At 40.2% G+C, this 18,305-nt stretch overlaps 1 protein-coding gene across 5 annotated transcripts in view; it reads right to left on the minus strand.

Moving 5' to 3' along the window:
* Positions 1-6,268: 6,268 nt before the first annotated feature.
* The window catches only part of SLC20A2 (solute carrier family 20 member 2), a 75,262-nt gene continuing 63,225 nt past the window's right edge, over positions 6,269-18,305 (minus strand). For 3 of the 5 annotated variants that reach the window (XM_072114372.1, XM_072114368.1, XM_072114379.1), the window contains exons 9-11: positions 16,543-16,728; positions 13,825-13,909; positions 6,269-11,703 (exon numbers count right to left, since the gene is read on the minus strand). In XM_072114372.1, the coding sequence (XP_071970473.1) occupies positions 11,539-11,703; positions 13,825-13,909; positions 16,543-16,728 (436 nt within the window). In that variant the 3' untranslated portion in view covers positions 6,269-11,538. Of the gene's footprint in view, positions 11,704-13,363; positions 13,449-13,824; positions 13,910-16,542; positions 16,729-18,305 lie in introns of all 5 variants that reach the window. The other 2 variants (XM_072114382.1, XM_072114388.1) reach the window with 2 other exon arrangements.

Below are 18,305 nucleotides of genomic sequence, written 5' to 3' on the forward strand. Positions count from 1 at the left end.
AATATCATAAAATCATTTAAAAAGGAATGCACCCTGGTGCACCCATGCGTACAAAATCCACTGGTGCCCGACACCTGATAATGTCGGGTTTAACCAGACCTGGGCCTCACAAAACCATCCCACCAAGAAAGTGAGTGTGTAAGCCGAGCATGCGTCTGTGGGCAAAAGAGATGTTAGCGGAATATCTGTCAGACAGTCCAGCCCGAGGATGTATAGTAATGAGAGCACAAAACTGCATATGAATCCTCTGTGCTGGAGTAGCTGAAATACAATGACAAACCCACTAGACACCGGTCTGGACTGCAATATTTACCGGGGGATGTGAGGTGGAAATGTGGACCCAGGACAGTCCCCTGAGGAAGCCGCGATACGCGTCGGAACGCGTGGGGCGACTTGTCCTGGGTCCACATTTCCACCTCACTTCCCCCGGTAAATATTGCAGTCCAGACCGGTGTCTAGTGGGTTTGTCATTGTATTTCAGCTACTCCAGCACAGAGGATTCATATGCAGTTTTGTGCTCTCATTACTATACATCCTCGGGCTGGACTGTCTGACAGATATTCCGCTAACATCTCTTTTGCCCACAGACGCATGCTCGGCTTACACACTCACTTTCTTGGTGGGATGGTTTTGTGAGGCCCAGGTCTGGTTAAACCCGACATTATCAGGTGTCGGGCACCAGTGGATTTTGTACGCATGGGTGCACTAGGGTGCATTCCTTTTTAAATGATTTTATGATATTTTTGTCTTGTTGATGTTTGTCTTTTGTCCAAGCTTTTCAATAAAGTTATGTTGTGCTAATTTGCTACTTTACACATGTTGTTCTGTTCTTATTCTGTGATATGTAACTTGTTTATGAATTTTACTGCTTTTTTTTTTTTAAACTGTATTCATTAAATAATTTTCATTTTTATGAAACAGAGAACAAAACCCCAACTTAGGGTCATCAGTACCAACGTTGATGGGGATTTTCCTCCTCATTCATTACAATGTGTAAATGGCACATTGTAATGAATAGGTTAAAACCAGGCAGCCTCAGGTCTTGGGCAACCGACCGATGACGTCTCGGGGAGCGACCATCTTCACCAAGATGGCGGCTTACATGCACTGTCATCTTTTTTAAGCCACTAGCAAATGGATGGGATGACACCCACGACCGATACTAGCAGCGATTGAGGGTGTTACTGGTAAGTGTTTGCTGCAATATGCAGCAAAGATTGCCGGCTATGAAGAGGGCTCAGCGTGTGATGTACAAGTATGTCATGTGTCGATAAGGGGTTAATGTATTTTATGAAATTATCCATGTACATTGTGGAGCCCTGCCAGATGATCAATATATTGGAGCACTTTGCCCAGATGAAGACATAAATCTTCGCCAGAGAGCAGGGAAAACAGAAGCCCATGGGACAACTCATGCAAAATAGTTATTGTATAACAGTAAATCTGTAATTGTAAGGATGTAATTGGGGAAGTCTGATAGATATTCAGTGTATTTATTCACTGAGTATTCCAATATTTGTAATGCCTTGCTGTGTGGTATGCAAGTATTTAAGGCAGTAATGTCACATGTGAGCCAGGTATGTTGGTTCGAACAACTTAAATTAGACTTAGCTTAAAGCACAGATTTAGAGTCCTGCAAAAAAAAAAAAAAAAAAAATTGCATCTAGCATTTTGCGTACATTAAGTTGTAATAGGTCGTCTACAGAGGGAATTTTTTTAAATGTATTTTGGGTGTAGCATGAAATATGGAGATTTTGGGAAACTTGGGTACCAAATAATCATGTTATTTTTGTAGTATGATTTCCAAAGATACACTCCAATTAACCTTTACTTGTAATGCATTTTTTATATCCATTGTATCTTTCTTAACCATAGTGTTGAATTCTGTCTTATATACAGCACTGTCCAAAATTACAACTGCACCTTTGGCTTCCCAGGGGCGCACAACCACCCACCCATACCCGTGCCCTATATAAGGATCACTCCAGCCAAATAGCTTCAGGTTAAGAAAAAACCTCTATGCTTACCCCTGGCTTCTTCTTCCAGTGTCTCCGTCTTCTCCTCTTCTGGCCCAGCCGCTTTACATCATGGAGTTGCGGGCCAGAAGAGCAGAAAACAGAGGTGAGTATAGAGCTTTTTTTCCCAAGGGGCTCTAATGTGGCCATTTCTATAAAAGGGGACTTTACTGTGGATATTTCATATATGGTGGAGGGCTCTGCTATAGACTTTTCTTTAAAACAGGTCCCTGCTGTGGACATTACTGTAAAGGGGGATCTGCTGTGGCCATTTCTGTAAAGGAGGCCCTGCTGTGAACATTTCTTTAAAGGCAGGCTCTACTGTGGCCATTTCATTCAGGTGGGCTCTGCTGTAGCCATTTCAGTAAAGGAGGGCTCTGCTGTGGCCATTTAATTAAAGGGGAGCTCTGCTGTGTCCATTTCACTAAAAGTGCCTCTGCTGTGGTCATTTCATTAAAAGGGGCTCTGATGTGGACATTTCATTTATGGGGGAGGGCACTACTGTGGACATTTCATTTTTGGGTGGAGAGTTCTGCTGTGGCCATTTCATTAAGGGGGGCTCTGTTGTGGACATTTCTTTAAAGCGTAACTGTAAAGTTACAATGATTTTACCAAATGATTATACGCGATTCCCCCTTTAAAATCAAACATAACAATGTCTACATTGTGCTGCTCACCCTTTTCTTTCCAAAGTTATGGCATTTTCTGTTCTGAAAGTGTTTGACAAAAATCTTTCTCACCAGAGTTGAAGAGCGTGGAGACTAATGTCTGTCTATGCCCTCAAGCTGAGGCCAATTAGTTTCCCCACAGATCTTGTGTTCTCTCTCAAAGCCATTTAGCATTGAGTCCATGTAGTCTATAGCCTGTGTTGTGTAAGCATTAAGGGTTAATAGCTTATCCACACAGTACACAAAGTGCCAACTGCAAGGAGCAGGAAAAGGAAAACTAGGGGAATCCCACCTGGTTTGTTTTTTTTTTCAAAATATTTTTCAAAATATGTGGCCCTTTAATGGGGGCCCTGCTGTGAACCTTTCTTTAATAGGGGGGCTCTACTTTTGCCATTTTTATAAAAGGGGGCTCTGCTGTGGGTATTTCATTTATGGGGGAGGGCTTTGCTATGGACTTTTCTTTAAAATGGGTCTCTGTTGTGGACATTTCAGTAAAGGGGCCCTCTGTAGGACATTTCAGTAAAAGGGGCCTCTGTTGGACATTTTTCTAAAGGGGGTGCTCTGCACTGGACATTTCTTTAAATGGGGGCTCTGCTGTGGATATTTCATTAATGGAGGAGGGCTCTGCTATGGACTTTTCTTTAAAATGGGTCTTTGCATTGCAAATTTCAGTAAAGGGGGGCTCTGCTGTGGACATTTCAGTAAAGGGAGCCAGTACGGTCAGCGGTGGTGTCATCGGGCAAAGGAGATTAGACCTTGGAACACAAGGTTGGTAGTCGTGTGAACAGCCCAGGCCCCATGGATACAATCTGCCACTGGCTGCCATAGAGAAGTATCCCCTCGACACTTTCCTGAAGGGGAGCACAAGGCACCCATGGTGCATCTGTGATACTTGAGACAGGTTCTGAACCGAAAAATGGGGGTTCCAGTGAGGCAGTGAGTGAGCATGAAACTCATTATGGAATCGGGTAGCGACTCACTGCCTAGTGACCCAGCAGGTGTACATTTAAACTACAGACACAATGGATTAATATGATAAAAGTAGGCTGGAAGGCAGTGATCAAAATGCTGCATAAACCTGTTAGGCAGTAAATTCTGCAGTATAGCACAAATTTGCTTGGGCATTCAGGTAGAAATAACCTTTGTTAGGCTAGGGTATTTCAAATTTTGCTGCTGCAAAAAAAAACCTTGTTACTCCCATGGAATTCATGACTGCAACCAGTCACTATAGCTGCAGGGATCATCACTCAAGAGATTTTCATTGGAGGCCAGGATACATAAACTAGCAAATGACCTGGAGCACAGGAGTGAGGAATGTGGAGGTTCAAAAATCCCTTTAATGGATTATCACAACGTCACAGATAAAGAGGGACAAGGGACATAAAGGAAATCTATCAAAGGGTGAGGCCTTATATTTTTAAGCATGAAATAAATTTCACTGGGTCTTGTTAACAGGTTAGCTACACTCCAGTACATGGTTTCTCTTTTTAAGAAGGGAGGTTGTATATTGGCTACAGTTTGTTGGGAGTAAATAAATTCAACTTACTACTAATACAATGTACTATAGAATTTAAGGGTGCTTTAAAGTGCAAAAAAAAAAAAAAAAAAAAATCAGCCATAACCAGTATGTTGTCAAACTGTTCACCTCCTTTCAGATAAGGTTTCATTTATGGCAAAGAGTGGTGGGATCAAGTGACGTGTAAAATGTCAAGCTGACATATTGCCAAGAGTTATCTAATATATAATTGATAATTAAAATCTTAATATGTTTATATTTTACAGTCACATACTGTGTTACTGTTTGTTTTGACTGGCTTTTTTCGGTTTTGTTAGATTACACTAGACCATGTAAGTACAATTAATTCCATCGGTTCTACAAAAGGACAATAGTTTGATTTGTATTACGATAAACCAGTAAGCACTTTGTGCCAGGACTTCAAAAGAGAGAGAAAAAAAAAAAAAAAAAAACCAACCTGTCTGGTTGTCATAGATCCTGTAAACATAAGGACAAAAGCAAGAGTTCTGCCCCATGCTGTGTTCCATCCACTGAACTAGAACATGATGATGCAGGCTTACATTCATGCAAACGCTGCTAATGATTCTGACAAGCTGGCTGGCTTGGTAGCTAATGCCCTTATATGTTAGAAATACAGATTCCACATTGCAACGGTGAATGATGTTAAGAATAATAAAATTGTAGCTGATAAAATTGATATTGCTTGTTATATGAGATATGGAGTATAAAAGGCTAATATTTTTTTTTCCACTTTTGGCTACATTTATTGTTCTGATTGTATTGGATGAAAAAGTTGAAGTTTTGAACCTGCAGGATAGAGTGCAAGTATAATAGCAGCTGCTTAGTTGTTTACAAAATTGCAGGTCCTTGCACTCATTGGCATTTCTTTCACATCAGTGATTTTTCACTAAAGCTATTTTGGATTATGGTTGCATGCAGATTGGTTCAGTAAGGTAAATCACTGAAGTCAGGAAGAGAAAACCATTCTATTCAATGGGTTTTTTCACACTTATTTTTTTTTTATACTGATAAGTGGTCAATTTAGAACCCAAGCGTGAAAAAAACCCATTGAATAGTATGGTTCAGTAAGGCACAAGTGAGAAATCACTGAAGCCAGAGAGAAGAAAAAAAGCAAAATCAATCAGTATGACTCTATAAGTCAAAATGGGTTCAGTCAAAAATAACTGGTGAAAAAAAAAACACACCAATTTGAGTCTACCATAACTCTGCTGCCCATCTAGCTTATTTTTCATCAGCCCCCCCCCCCCCTTTACCAGTCGCTTCACTGATGGCCAATTGCACAAGAAATTCAGTTTATCAGTCACCGCTTTGCCTCTACTATATAGAGCAGTGGTGGCGAACCTATGGCACAGGTGCTCGGACCCATTTCTGTGGGCACTCAGACCATCGCTCCAGGACAGAGTTCACCAAATAGGACCAACTCCACCTGCAGTCCCAGGCAACTTAAAAGATGCCGTTTTAAAGAGACATTTCATTTGCGGTTTGGAACTGCAGGAAAAGTGAGAAGGTTTTGACAGAACTGCAATGTCTTTGTAGGTCATCCTGCTGGACCCACTATTCTTTCTCTACAGAGTTCCCTGGAGAGAAGCTACAATGAGGGTCTGTATTGGTGTTCCTTCTTTCAACTGTACTGATGGCCTCAGAGGGTCAATATGATTGAAAGACAACAGATAGCAACAAGTTATTGCTTAAAATTTCGTGTTGGAACTTCACAGTAAATAAGTGGATTTTGGTTGTAGTTTGGGTACTCGGTCTCTAGAAGGTTCGCCATCACTGATATAGAGGGATATGCCAGCACATGTATTGGGGTTATAAGCATCCAAGAGAGATGCAGTTAAATCAAGAAATGAAACAGAAGAATCTTTGCATTTTGCTGGAACACGGACTCGTTTTCTAATTCAGCATTTTATTAGATAAAAAAATAAATAAAATTCTAGAAATAAACATACAAGTCAATTAACCTTTGCCTAGCCAGAGAGCACACCTGCATTTTAAACTTCATTACAAAATCATTAATACCCATAAAGAATGCAAAACACACATTGGAGTAAGCTTTTAGGTTTTATTTCTCAGTTTCCTTTTTTCCATGGTATAAAATAAATTTTGCCTTTTTAATACATATATGCATCACACAATTTCAGAATTGCTGTAGGTTAGATATTCTGATATACTTTACAAACAATGGTCATATTATTTTCTGTATCTTTCAATAATATCCACTCAGCAGCCCATGTGCGTACACATTACACATATACAAATCTTAACATTTAGATGCGAGCAGGACCTTTCCCTGAAACACTATATAGAATTTGTGCTGGTTCATGATCAGTGCAAGCTGCTTTATGGCACAATTTGACATACAAATTATCTACAGATTGACTAATACTCACATGACTATTAAAAAGCACAAAAGGACAAAGAGATATTATAGGCAAACTAAGTCAGTGTGCTCAATTTTCAGCAGCTAGCATCCAGTGACAATGCTTGAAAAAAAAACCAAAAACAAAACAAAAAAACCCCCACACACGGAACTTTGGGTTTGCGTTTATGTGCTGTACTGTGGAGTACAAACTCTTAACACACCATAAAATAAAAACTGTGCAGTCTTACAGCAATTGTTTTTAGTAAAAACTGAACAATCTTTATTTTTGACCAGTGAAAGTGCCAGAATAACACAAAAAAAGAAAAAAAAATATGAAACAAAGAGGGCAAAGCCAGCAACACAAAATGTACCAATGAAAAAAGAGAAAAGAAATGATAGCAGCATTTTAACATTAATATGAAGTTCTAGATTAAAAAAAAAAATCAAAATGGAAGACAATAATGGCAGTATTGATACACCTTTCTTAAAGTGAACATTTAAAGAACTGTCCAAGTGCTACATAGCATTCTACTGACACATGATCTATTAGCTACCCCACCCACCCTCCCCTGAACTGCAATGTGTAATTATAGAAAACAATTTTATTAAAAATAAAAGGATGCTGATGTATAAAAACTTTGTATAAAATTGTCAGGGATGCAACTTCTGGAGACTGAACAACTGATATGTAACAAATACAGCAATTACAATACACTTATTCTCCCCCATGGCAGAATGCTAATGAGAAGAAAAGCCGACCATGAAGCAGCTGAAGCTTGAGTATTACGTGAATGGTTAGTTGCAGTCTACTGGGGAATATATAAAACCTTAGCTACCATATAAAACCAGTGTCAAGAATATGGATATCAATGTTTATACCATCATATGACCTTTGCCACTAATGACTGGAGCAGAGCAGTTCGTATACCCAATTTCAACAAAAGGAGATCGGGGATAAGAAAAAATGTAACTATGTAAAAAACATTTTCTTGTAGACCATTTCATAAATATGCTTCAGTGTGCGCTTTATTTCAAGAGCAGGTTTAAATATAAGTATTTTAATTGTTCCTTTTCAAATATGTTAAATCGTTAACATACAAGCCATTTAATTAGGTCTTTAAGGGAACCTACCACCACGGATCTACCTATAAAAAGGTAGATCGGGTGGTAGGTGCATCTGTAGGACATGAGGATAGCCCTTTTAAGGACTAATCCTCAAGTCCCCGGAACATTTTAATAACTTTTATTTCGCTAATATGTACATTTTCTAAAGAGGCTACTTGGGAGTGGAGTAGCTGAAGCAGAGACTACACGGCACAGCTACTCCACACCCCAGTAGACTCTTTGATCCGCCTACCAGACAAATTTGGCGCACAGCTCCTTATAGGTGCGTGACCTTGTCCGTGATGCCTGCCGGCTGCGCAGTCACTGCTCCGAAGCCGGAGCAACTGTGTATGTGCAAGCGGCAGGCTTAGCGGACGAGGGCGTGCAGCTATGAGGAGCTCTGTGCCGAAGTTATCTGGAAGGCGGATCAAACAGGCTACTTGGGCGTGAAGTAGCCAGGGCTGAGGCTACAAGGTGCGGCTACTCCACGCCCTAGTAGCCCGTTAAGAAAATGTACATATTAGCAAAATAAAAGTTATTAAAATATTGCAGGGACTTGAGGATTAGCCCTTAAAAGGCCTAACCTCACGTCCTACAGATGCACCTACTGCCCGATCAACCTTCATAGGTAGATCCATGGTGGTAGGTTCCCTTTAAAGGGAATGCCTCCCCAAGACACCCTATGTGCTGTTTATTAACCAATAGGACCTTTAAAAATATTAGGGGCTTGAAGTACAGAGTTCATATTTTAAGTAGACTAGCTAAAGCTGATCCAATTCCAAAGCTGACCGCACCATAGCAACAGTGCATATTGCCTGAATATAGAGACTAAACTTCCTGTCCACAAAAGACTATGCCAATTGGGGTAACCCATTGTCTGTAACATGAGATGACGCAAAGCCCCTGGGTTAAGATTATCTTCACCATGACTCTCATCGTGTAATCCTTTAATGGGCGAGAGTATACATATTTTCAGGAGTCACTTTTATGTGAAAAGCTTAAGGAAAAATGTGTCTGGATTCTGTCAGCAGATAGATTTTCTGTACGCGGTCGATGTCATCTAGGTTTTAAACAGAACTTGCCCTCAGGTTGTTTTTTTTTTTTTTTTTTTTGGAAATTGTATTCCTCATAGTGTATCCTGCATTTTTTTTAAACTCTGCCCTGGTTATTTCTCCTAAAAATGAAGAAATAAAATAAAACGAGGCATTCCTAGCTTTGTGAAGGAAGGGTGTGGGGGATGTCCCTACCTCTGTAGGAAGAATACCAGAGTTTTAAGAAAAAATACTCCAATACTCAAGGACAAGGCAAGCATTTAACGCTTTACTCTCAACTATACAAAGTAGACTTGACAGTAAAGCAGACAGGTCTTCTTTGCAAGACCTCATGCACACAAATGTTGTTTTGGCTCCCATTTATTTCTATGGGTTCATGTATGAGCTGACTGAGCAGCAAAACTGAAAGCAGATGCTATCATGACCATACAATGACACACAGGACTGCTGTTTGTGACACAATACAGAATTTTGCCTCCTGCATACGAATCACACTTGTTTCTTTTGGAGGGAAAGCCTTTGTTTGAAGCAGCCACATTGTGAGGAGCTTAGGTGGGTCTACCTGCTAACAGAGACCAGTGTAATGGATAACTATGATAGTTGACAAAATGGTTGAAGACCATGTCTTGACCGGAAAAATATGTCAATGAAACAAACAAATTGGCAGTAGAATTGGGAAAATATGCAACAGGTAAAAATAGAGAACGAACTCTTTACAATGTACAGAAAAGTATACTACAATATATTTAGTTCTTAGAACAGAAACACAAACTGCATAGTGATTGAATTTTAATAAATCTTAATGACCTAAAAAAAAGAAATCTGCAGCATAAAGCGAAAGTAAATTGAAACGTTTTGACCCTCTGTATGAATGCTCTTTGCAGTAACATATCCACAAGTTTCAATTTCTCAGCCATTATGATAATTAAGAATCTGAATATGATGTGCGCTGGACTATTACCATACAGTGTCATATAGGGGGTAAGGAAAGAAAAACAGCAGCTCATCAGCGAAAAAGTGACACCATGACCAGCACCATATACCAAAGTATTAAATTTGGTGTCAGAATGTGGTGATACAGCAAAATTTTTTTTCTAAAGGTATGTATGTACGCATTAAAACATTAAAAATATACAAAATTTAGTGTCTACCCGATTCTACCGACTGTTATTTGGGTCAATTAGTAAAAGCCGTAATTACGATTCTTGTACAAAAATGGCACAACAGCGATTTTTGTTACATCAACTGCATTTGGAATATTTTTTCCACAGCTTTCCAGTAAATAGTATGGATGACTAAATACCGACACTAGAAAGCACAATTTTTCATGCAGATAATAAGCTCTCATATACCGTACATACTGGTGTATAAGCAGTTTTTCAGCACAAAAAAAAAAAAAGTGCTGAAAAACCGGACCTCGGCTTATACACGAGTGTATTAAAAAAAACACTTCCATACACACCTTCTGATACTTCTCTGTCCGCTCAATTCCAGAGTAAAGAGAAGTAAGAGGAGCTGCGTTGGAAGGCGAGTATGTAAGTTTGTTTTTCTGTTGCAAAAAATTTCTTTGCTGGGGGGGGGGGGGGCTGGTACAGGACATTACATTGCAGGGGCATTTCATTACCAGTGCATTTCCCACCCTAGGCTTATACTGGAGTCAATAAGTTTAAGGAAGCATAATGTTATAGTTTAGTCCTCTGAAAAAAAACGCAATCTCAACAGAAAAATACCATGCTGAACTTTGTTCCTATGCCATACAGCATTCACATGGCCATAGGAGGCATTCACTTGCCTCAGCAGTCTTGTGCTGTGCAGTGGATGCAATGGTTATGTGAACGGCTGGCTTAGTACACTGAAGTAGGGGTGTGGGATGTATTGATTTATTTTTGTTTTTACCAATGTGGTACATCAGTAATTGTCAAAGATCTTCTGTTGGGAGATCCTGAGCAAAACAATTCATTTATGAAAATGGAGTGGGGGGGAGGGGGGGGGGGGGACTGCTCCATTTTTTAATATATATTTGTGCCACACAAACTGGTTTCATTACAGCACAATGTGTGATTGATTCTAAGGGCCTGAAGCAGAAGCAGATTGTTAAAGCATTGACACATAAAAATGTGACTTGTATACTACCGTCTTTGGTACTCTACTACACAATCCTTTTAAGCACATACAGGGGAAAGGTGCCAATATAAGTATGCTAATGTATATACAAACAGATTATAATACAAGCAAATCTATGTATTGGGCTTGAACTTTTGTCATAAAAAATTATGCACATCTTTTGTATATTTGTTCCAGTCTTCTTAAAATTCCATCATAACTTTATTTTTACAAAATGTATAATTACTCATCCCCGTACCTCGCTTGTGACTTACAGTATGTCTATCAAGTAGATGTGGGCATCTTTGATAATTTATACTAGTTTTTTTTTCAATATTAAAAAAGCACCCTCACAAAAATAATACATTATGTACAGCTTTTATCTAGATATAAAAGGCTATGCAATAACTCCCATCCCAAATTATAATGCTCTGGTAGTGTAACCTACTATACGCATATATATATATTTATTTAAATATAAGTAATGAGCCACGTCTCACCATATCACCAATTTGACATACATTATATACAGCAAAATTATTACATCAAGATGATGATGCCTTTCTAAGTAGAAGGGATTGTTAGTTTCCACATTGTTGGTGAAGCAAGCGGCTTGTAATATTGCTGTAGCTTTGTGTGGTTTCCAGTACAGGATATTAATATTGGATTGTTGCCTTAGTAGTCAGAGATTATTAGATCAGACATAAGGTAGGATGCCGTATTGAAGGATGGCCATTACTCCAGCGCTAAACAGACCAGCCACAGGAACCGTCACAAACCAGGCCAGGAAGATATTCCTAAACAAACGCCAGTCCACAGCTTTCCGTGAGCGGATCCAGCCCACTGACACCACAGAGCCAACCTTATGTTTTCATCGGATATTAAAGGAAGGAAAAGGGGGAAAAAAAAAAAAAAAAAAAAAAAAAAGAGGCTTAATATAAATTGGTTTTATAACAATTTGTGACAGAACCATCTAAACGATGGCTGTACTACAATTTTTTTCCATGAATGGTTAAATAACTGCCTTTGGCGCTACATCTTTAATACACCAATGGGTATGCAAACAAAAAAAAAAATCAAATTCTGAAATAATGTTCAGAGTCCATTAGGCTAATGATTCCATGGGATGCTGAGAGAAGTGGTACCAACTAAAGAGGTGTTCTATAAGAAACAGATACGTCTGATTCTAAGCAGAAGTTCGTTAGATATTAGTAATGGAAAGGAAAAGAAGCAGTTATGGAATGAATTAGTGACAAGTCTGCGTTGTGCAGAAAACTAATCATTTGATAATTTTGACTTCAGTCATTTACACTTGTAATAAGCATGCTCAGTAATGTCAATTTTGATCTGTAACGTGTCCAAAGGTAGACTCAAATAAGCACGGTTTTTGGGGTTTCAGGAAAATGGAATGATCCATCAGAAAATTAGGACGGGCATCATTCCAGGGAAATTACTTTTGGACTTTCCTAGTATAGCCAACATTCGGCTAGAAACGCAACACTATGGCTTGGTGATTGGTTCTATCCAGGCATTTATGCAGCCAGGTAATCTGCAGAAACCAAAAGAACTGCAAGCTTTGGATATGCAAATCACATAAAATGTGTGCAACTACTAAGCTTTATCCTTAAGAATTAAGAAGGAAATCTTAATCTTCTGTATTTTAACTATGCATTAAACATTTGTAGCAAATGTGTTGAGAAAGAAGGTCACTTTTTAGATCTTTAATTTAAAATTAAAGGACATCTACCACCAGTATGAAGGACTGTAAACCAAAGCAAAATGACATACCAGGTAAATGCCCCTTCTTGCAGGATCCACTGTCCTTTAAGCTTCATATGCTCTTGTTTTTAAGAAAAAAAAAAAAAATATGCAACCAAGCCTGAGGGACTCCAGGCTCGACTAACACCTATGGAGCCCAGAGCCCATCGGGCTCATTTGCATAATCTTAAGCCTTTAAAAAACTGCATAAAGAGCTAAAAGAAGTAGATCCTGCAAGAGGGGGCACACAGCAGTATGACAATGTGCTTGGTTTACAAATAATTGAGAAATTATCTAATTTTCCAAAATACTTTGTATCAATTCCTCAAGGTTTTCTAGATATCTGCTTGCTGTCCTTCTATTGAAAGATTTGTTTAATTCCCATGTGATGTGATGGGCATACATGTGCACGAACCGTTATTATCAAAGAGAGTAATAGGAGCTGTGTGAAAGGAACTGCTCATGCACCAGCGTGTCCATCACATCACATAGACAGTATTCTACCCACTGGAAGTAAACAGATGCTTTCTATAGAAGGACAGCAAAGATCTAGAACACCATGTGGTATTGATACAGAAAGTATACTGGCAAATTGTCTAACTTTTTCTTACACAAACCATATCATTTGCTGAAAGTGGACAACTCCTTTAAACTGAGCAGGCAAAACAAATGTAAGAAAACTGAAGTAAATAATAGGCATCCTAATTCATATTATGGATTGTGATACATAGGCATTTTCTATTTTACCACTGCAAACCCAATACCTTGCAATGAGTGGAGCTTATGGGTATACCAACATTAGAGGCTAATAGTACAGTTAGCCCACACATTACTTCAACGCAAAATCCACTGTGGGTAAAGAAAATAACAGAAGACAGTTTGAAGGCTGAAAGATCTTTGCTTAAAACCACATGCCGTGCACAGAGGAGAGATGGTAGATGATGGGATAGGAGGAGGCTCTGTAAGTGACCCGCTTTAGATCAATTTTTAGTGGCACATCTAGTGCAGGGCAAGAAAAACCTTATTTCAAAAACAAAGTGGATGACGCAAAAACTTTTATTAGAGCACCCACTTTTCCTGATGAAATAATGAGGGCATAGTAACTTCTCATATTTAGCATGATATGGTTGTAATAACATGTGCCAGTAAACACTGATCTGAACCGTAGGTAAAGCGAATGGATAGCCTTGACTACCCCAGCTGCAGTCACATGCAAAGGGCATACCTTGCAGTGTGTGGTACTGATAGGGAGTCCAATATTGGAAGCTACCACAACTGTGAACGCCGAAGCCAACTCAATAGTGAATCCACTGCAGGAAGCATAAGAAAACACTTGATAATCACATTTTGTTTGCAATACTGTTACCCATCGTAAAAGGGCAACACAATCGATCTTACCAGAATAGCCTTCCGTCTGCTCCAGTGAAAACAGAAGAGCAGATTGCATGCAATCATATGCTTCATGAAAGAGAAGATTGAGAAACACCTATTCTTTTCAATTATAAGGAAAACAATGCAGGGAATTTGACATCTCAGCTCAATCACAGGACTAAAGAGCATGTTGCACAAATGTGCACCATCACATCTTCCTTAGAAACTTATCAAGAGTAAAAGACTTCAAAGATAACGTCACAATAAAAACGGCATAAATTAATTTCATCTTCAACCTCCAAGGGCTGGTGTATTTATGTCAAAGCGGCTGCATGCTCCTTTATTGAAACTTTTCAGGAGGAAGACCTTGCTACATTTGCGGCTCTCATTGAAAAGGAGTGAGAGGCAGCTGTAGTTATTTCATTCCCACAGACATTGAGCCAAATAGTGATCACTGCACTCTGCCATCTGACGCAAAGCATGAATAGAAAATTGGCTAATAGTATTTTACAGTGATTACAAATAAGTTAAATGGATTGTCTGGGTATAAAAAATAAAAATAAAAAAAATGACCTAAGTCTGTGACACTTAAGCTGTGCTCAAATTACAATGTGTACTCATGAGTTTAGCCCCTAAACACACTGGATGAGCATAAGCCACTGTGGCAGGTACACCAGCCTTTCCAGGTATATACTGTATAACTTTGAATAGTACACAATTGAAATTACCAATAACATGAATACCCACAAAACGCTTAAAACCCAGCCCTCCCAAAAAAAAATCTGAATAAAATCCACATCTGGAATTGTAATCATTCTAATTCTGAAATTGTTATTATCCTAATCTATTTTTATGTTTCATAATATAATACATTCAGGCTTCGGCCTCCTGATCTGGCGGGCCAACTTGGCATAGTTTTGCGTGAAATCCAGCGAACGCTTAGGCAAGGGGTGGAAACGCCCCATGCCAGCCCCCACCACATTTGTCTCCTTTGTTTAATATTAAGATGGCACCTGCATTTAGACACATCTACAGAACTTATACATTGAACAGATGTGAGTCTCAATCAATAATCTATCTTGTAAGAAGAAAGTAAAGATTGATCTCTGTGCACATGTAAAATGTTAAAAATGGCCATAGAATTTCATTTGTACAATGGGAGAATTGTATCATTATTATAGAGAATTATTAAAGGAAACCTACCACTTGTAGTGGCAGGTTTCTGATGGAAATACCGGGCACCAGCTCAGGGTGAGCTGGTGCCGGAGCTTATTTTCGTTAGCGTTTTAAACCGCGGTATCGCGGTTTAAAACACTTTTTAAACTTTATAGCCGGCGCAGGCAGGTACGCGCTCGGCGCTTACCGTGCGCGCGGCTACATAGGAAGTGAATGAGAGCCGCGGGCATGGTAAGCGCCGAGCGCGCACCTCCATGCGCCGGCTATAAAGTTTAAAAAGTGTTTTAAACCGCGATACCGCGGTTTAAAACACTAACGAAAAATAAGCTCCGGCACCAGCTCACCCTGTGCTGGTGCCCGGTATTTCCATCAGAAACCTGCCACTACAAGTGGTAGGTTTCCTTTAAAGGACCTATTTACCGCTTACAGATAGACATTGTGAGCTACACAAGGCCACCCCACTAGACAGTGTAATATAGTGCTACTTTGTACTTGACAATAGGAAAGATAGCAATGTGCAATTATCCGTGGTCACTTATATAATGTCTTTTGGAAAGAAGATATTTCTGCAAGTGCAATGTGCATCTAATGCATCTAAACTATTGGAATTTTTTTTGTTACTAGGGGTGTCCTGGATATTCTGAATGGTGTCCCTGATATGCTTCTGAATGCCATTTTAAAAAGGTCCTACAATGTTAGTCTTGCAGTATGGAGGAATGCCTGGTACTGTCAAACCTTTTGGCTTACAGCAAAACTGTGCCACTATGATGGGAGGAGAAGATAACTTTGGCTGCAGGAATAAAACGTTTGTTACTTAACTCTTTAAAGTGTTTTTTACCATGATGAACATCATCATTTCAATTCTATGAAAAGAGCACAAACACTGGAGACTGGGTTCAGCCTCGCACATTTCTCTGGATCTATGCCATAAAATGTTCATTATTGGGGGAGCGCGGGGGAGGCAAAAATGTGTAGCTTAGGAAGAAACGGAGGGAGAAGAAAAAACACTGGATAATATAAGTACTATAAAGCAATTTTGCATTTATGGCTACTAAAATCTAAACATAAAAGGAAATTTCTGGGTTATTATTTTCATGACAGAATAGGACATTAAAAGGGTTTCCAGGAATCCAGAATCTTTCTGCTCGACTTCTGGAAAGGTCATCATTATCAATTACCCTCAATCAATTACCCAGAAAACCCCATAAGAAGATTTATTTCCTTATTTGTATATTACAGAAATTGAAGTTATTGGATTGCTTTTTTACAGCATAAAATGCAATAGACTATATACACTACAAGCGAGAAATAGATTTGTTTGGTAAAACCTGACAACATAATTGCAAAATAGCTTGGGTTTGTCAAAAACTAAAAGAATACTTAACAACTACGTTACCTGGATGGTGTAATTGGGGTTAAGTCTTTGCCCATTGTTTGGATCACTCTTCGACCCCATACCCATAGGCCGGCGCATATACCAACTCCTCCATATAAAAGCAACCAGACTGGTGTAGAAGCATCTTGCATGACTCCACCTTGCTGGTAAATCAACCACAGAGCAACAAGAGGTCCAATGGCATTGCTGTGTAAAAGAAAAATGTTGTTGTAGATCCACACGGCAAAGCAGACAAAACACATTTACCTCGACTTCATAAGAGGGTTAAAAAAAAAATGAATAAATAAAAAGTTGTGAGTTCACACTTGCATTCAGCAGCGTCCATGGTGCCCCTTCGTTATCTATAGTGGAAATAAATAAATAACACTATAAATAACAGAAGCTTCCATTCCATACACTGAAGGCTAGCTATGTGGAGGGGAAGACCTTCTGTATTTATCGTATATATTCGTGTATAAGCAGAGTATACAAGTTTATTTATTTTTTGTTACGGCTGGGGGGCCCGGCTGTATGCGGCTGGGGGGCCCGGCTGTATGCGGCTGGGGGGCCCGGCTGTATGCGGCTGGGGGGCCCGGCTGTATGCGGCTGGGGGGCCCGGCTGTATGCGGCTGGGGGGCCCGGCTGTATGCGGCTGGGGGGCCCGGCTGTATGCGGCTGGGGGGCCCGGCTGGGCAGGCGGTATACTACTGGGGGCCCGGCTGGGCAGGCGGTATACTACTGGGGGCCCGGCTGGGCAGGCGGTATACTACTGGGGGCCCGGCTGGGCAGGCGGTATACTACTGGGGGCCCGGCTGGGCAGGCGGTATACTACTGGGGGCCCGGCTGGGCAGGCGGTATACTACTGGGGGCCCGGCTGGGCAGGCGGTATACTACTGGGGGCCCGGCTGGGCAGGCGGTATACTACTGGGGGCCCGGCTGGGCAGGCGGTATACTACTGGGGGCCCGGCTGGGCAGGCGGTATACTACTGGGGGCCCGGCTGGGCAGGCGGTATACTACTGGGGGCCGGCTGGGCAGGCTGTAATGGAAATCCACAAGAAAGTGTGAGCTTTTGTTTAGCACTTACAAGTATGGCGTTAGGCCTCATGCACACAACTGTTTGCTGAAGATCTTGTAAATTTTAAGCTATTTGCAGCCTGGGTGGAGACAGGTGGCCTCACTGCACCATGCATAATAGAAGTCAATGGTGGACAATTGGAGCTAGCTGCAAGCCACCATATACGGTTGTGTGCCTGCGGCCATTCTCCTATTGTACGACTAGTTGTTAGCTTGTTACCCAGTTCAGTCCAAGTTGATTTATATGTGTAGCCTCTGAATTGTAAAGCACTACAGAACATTTTCAGGCTTTACTGACTATTAGGAATGTCTCACACAACGGTATTTGACCCAGGAAAAATCTGCAGCCAGGGTTTCTGACAGTCCCTATGTTCCAGCAGCATCTATTTGGATTCCACTGTATAAGGCAAGCAGAAATGACAGCAGCAACTATTCAAATGAGAGAGCGATTTTACCTCAGATATGCCTAATATAACAATACTAAGGCCTCATTCACGCAATGTTGTTTTTTCCCACAGATTTTAAAAGGGTTAAGAGAAGAAATTCATAAAATTTGCCACTTCAATTAAGCACCACTCTGATTTTTGGATAGTGAAACTTACGAGCCCACCATAAATGAAGGGCGAATATCAGATTCAAGAGGAGAAAAAGGAGAATGAATGACCTGCAAGCCATTTAGTGGCCAGAGCTAGACACAGATTATACATGG

The sequence above is a fragment of the Engystomops pustulosus genome, chromosome 1 (assembly GCF_040894005.1).
Source record: "Engystomops pustulosus chromosome 1, aEngPut4.maternal, whole genome shotgun sequence".
Classification (NCBI taxonomy): Eukaryota; Metazoa; Chordata; class Amphibia; order Anura; family Leptodactylidae; genus Engystomops; species Engystomops pustulosus.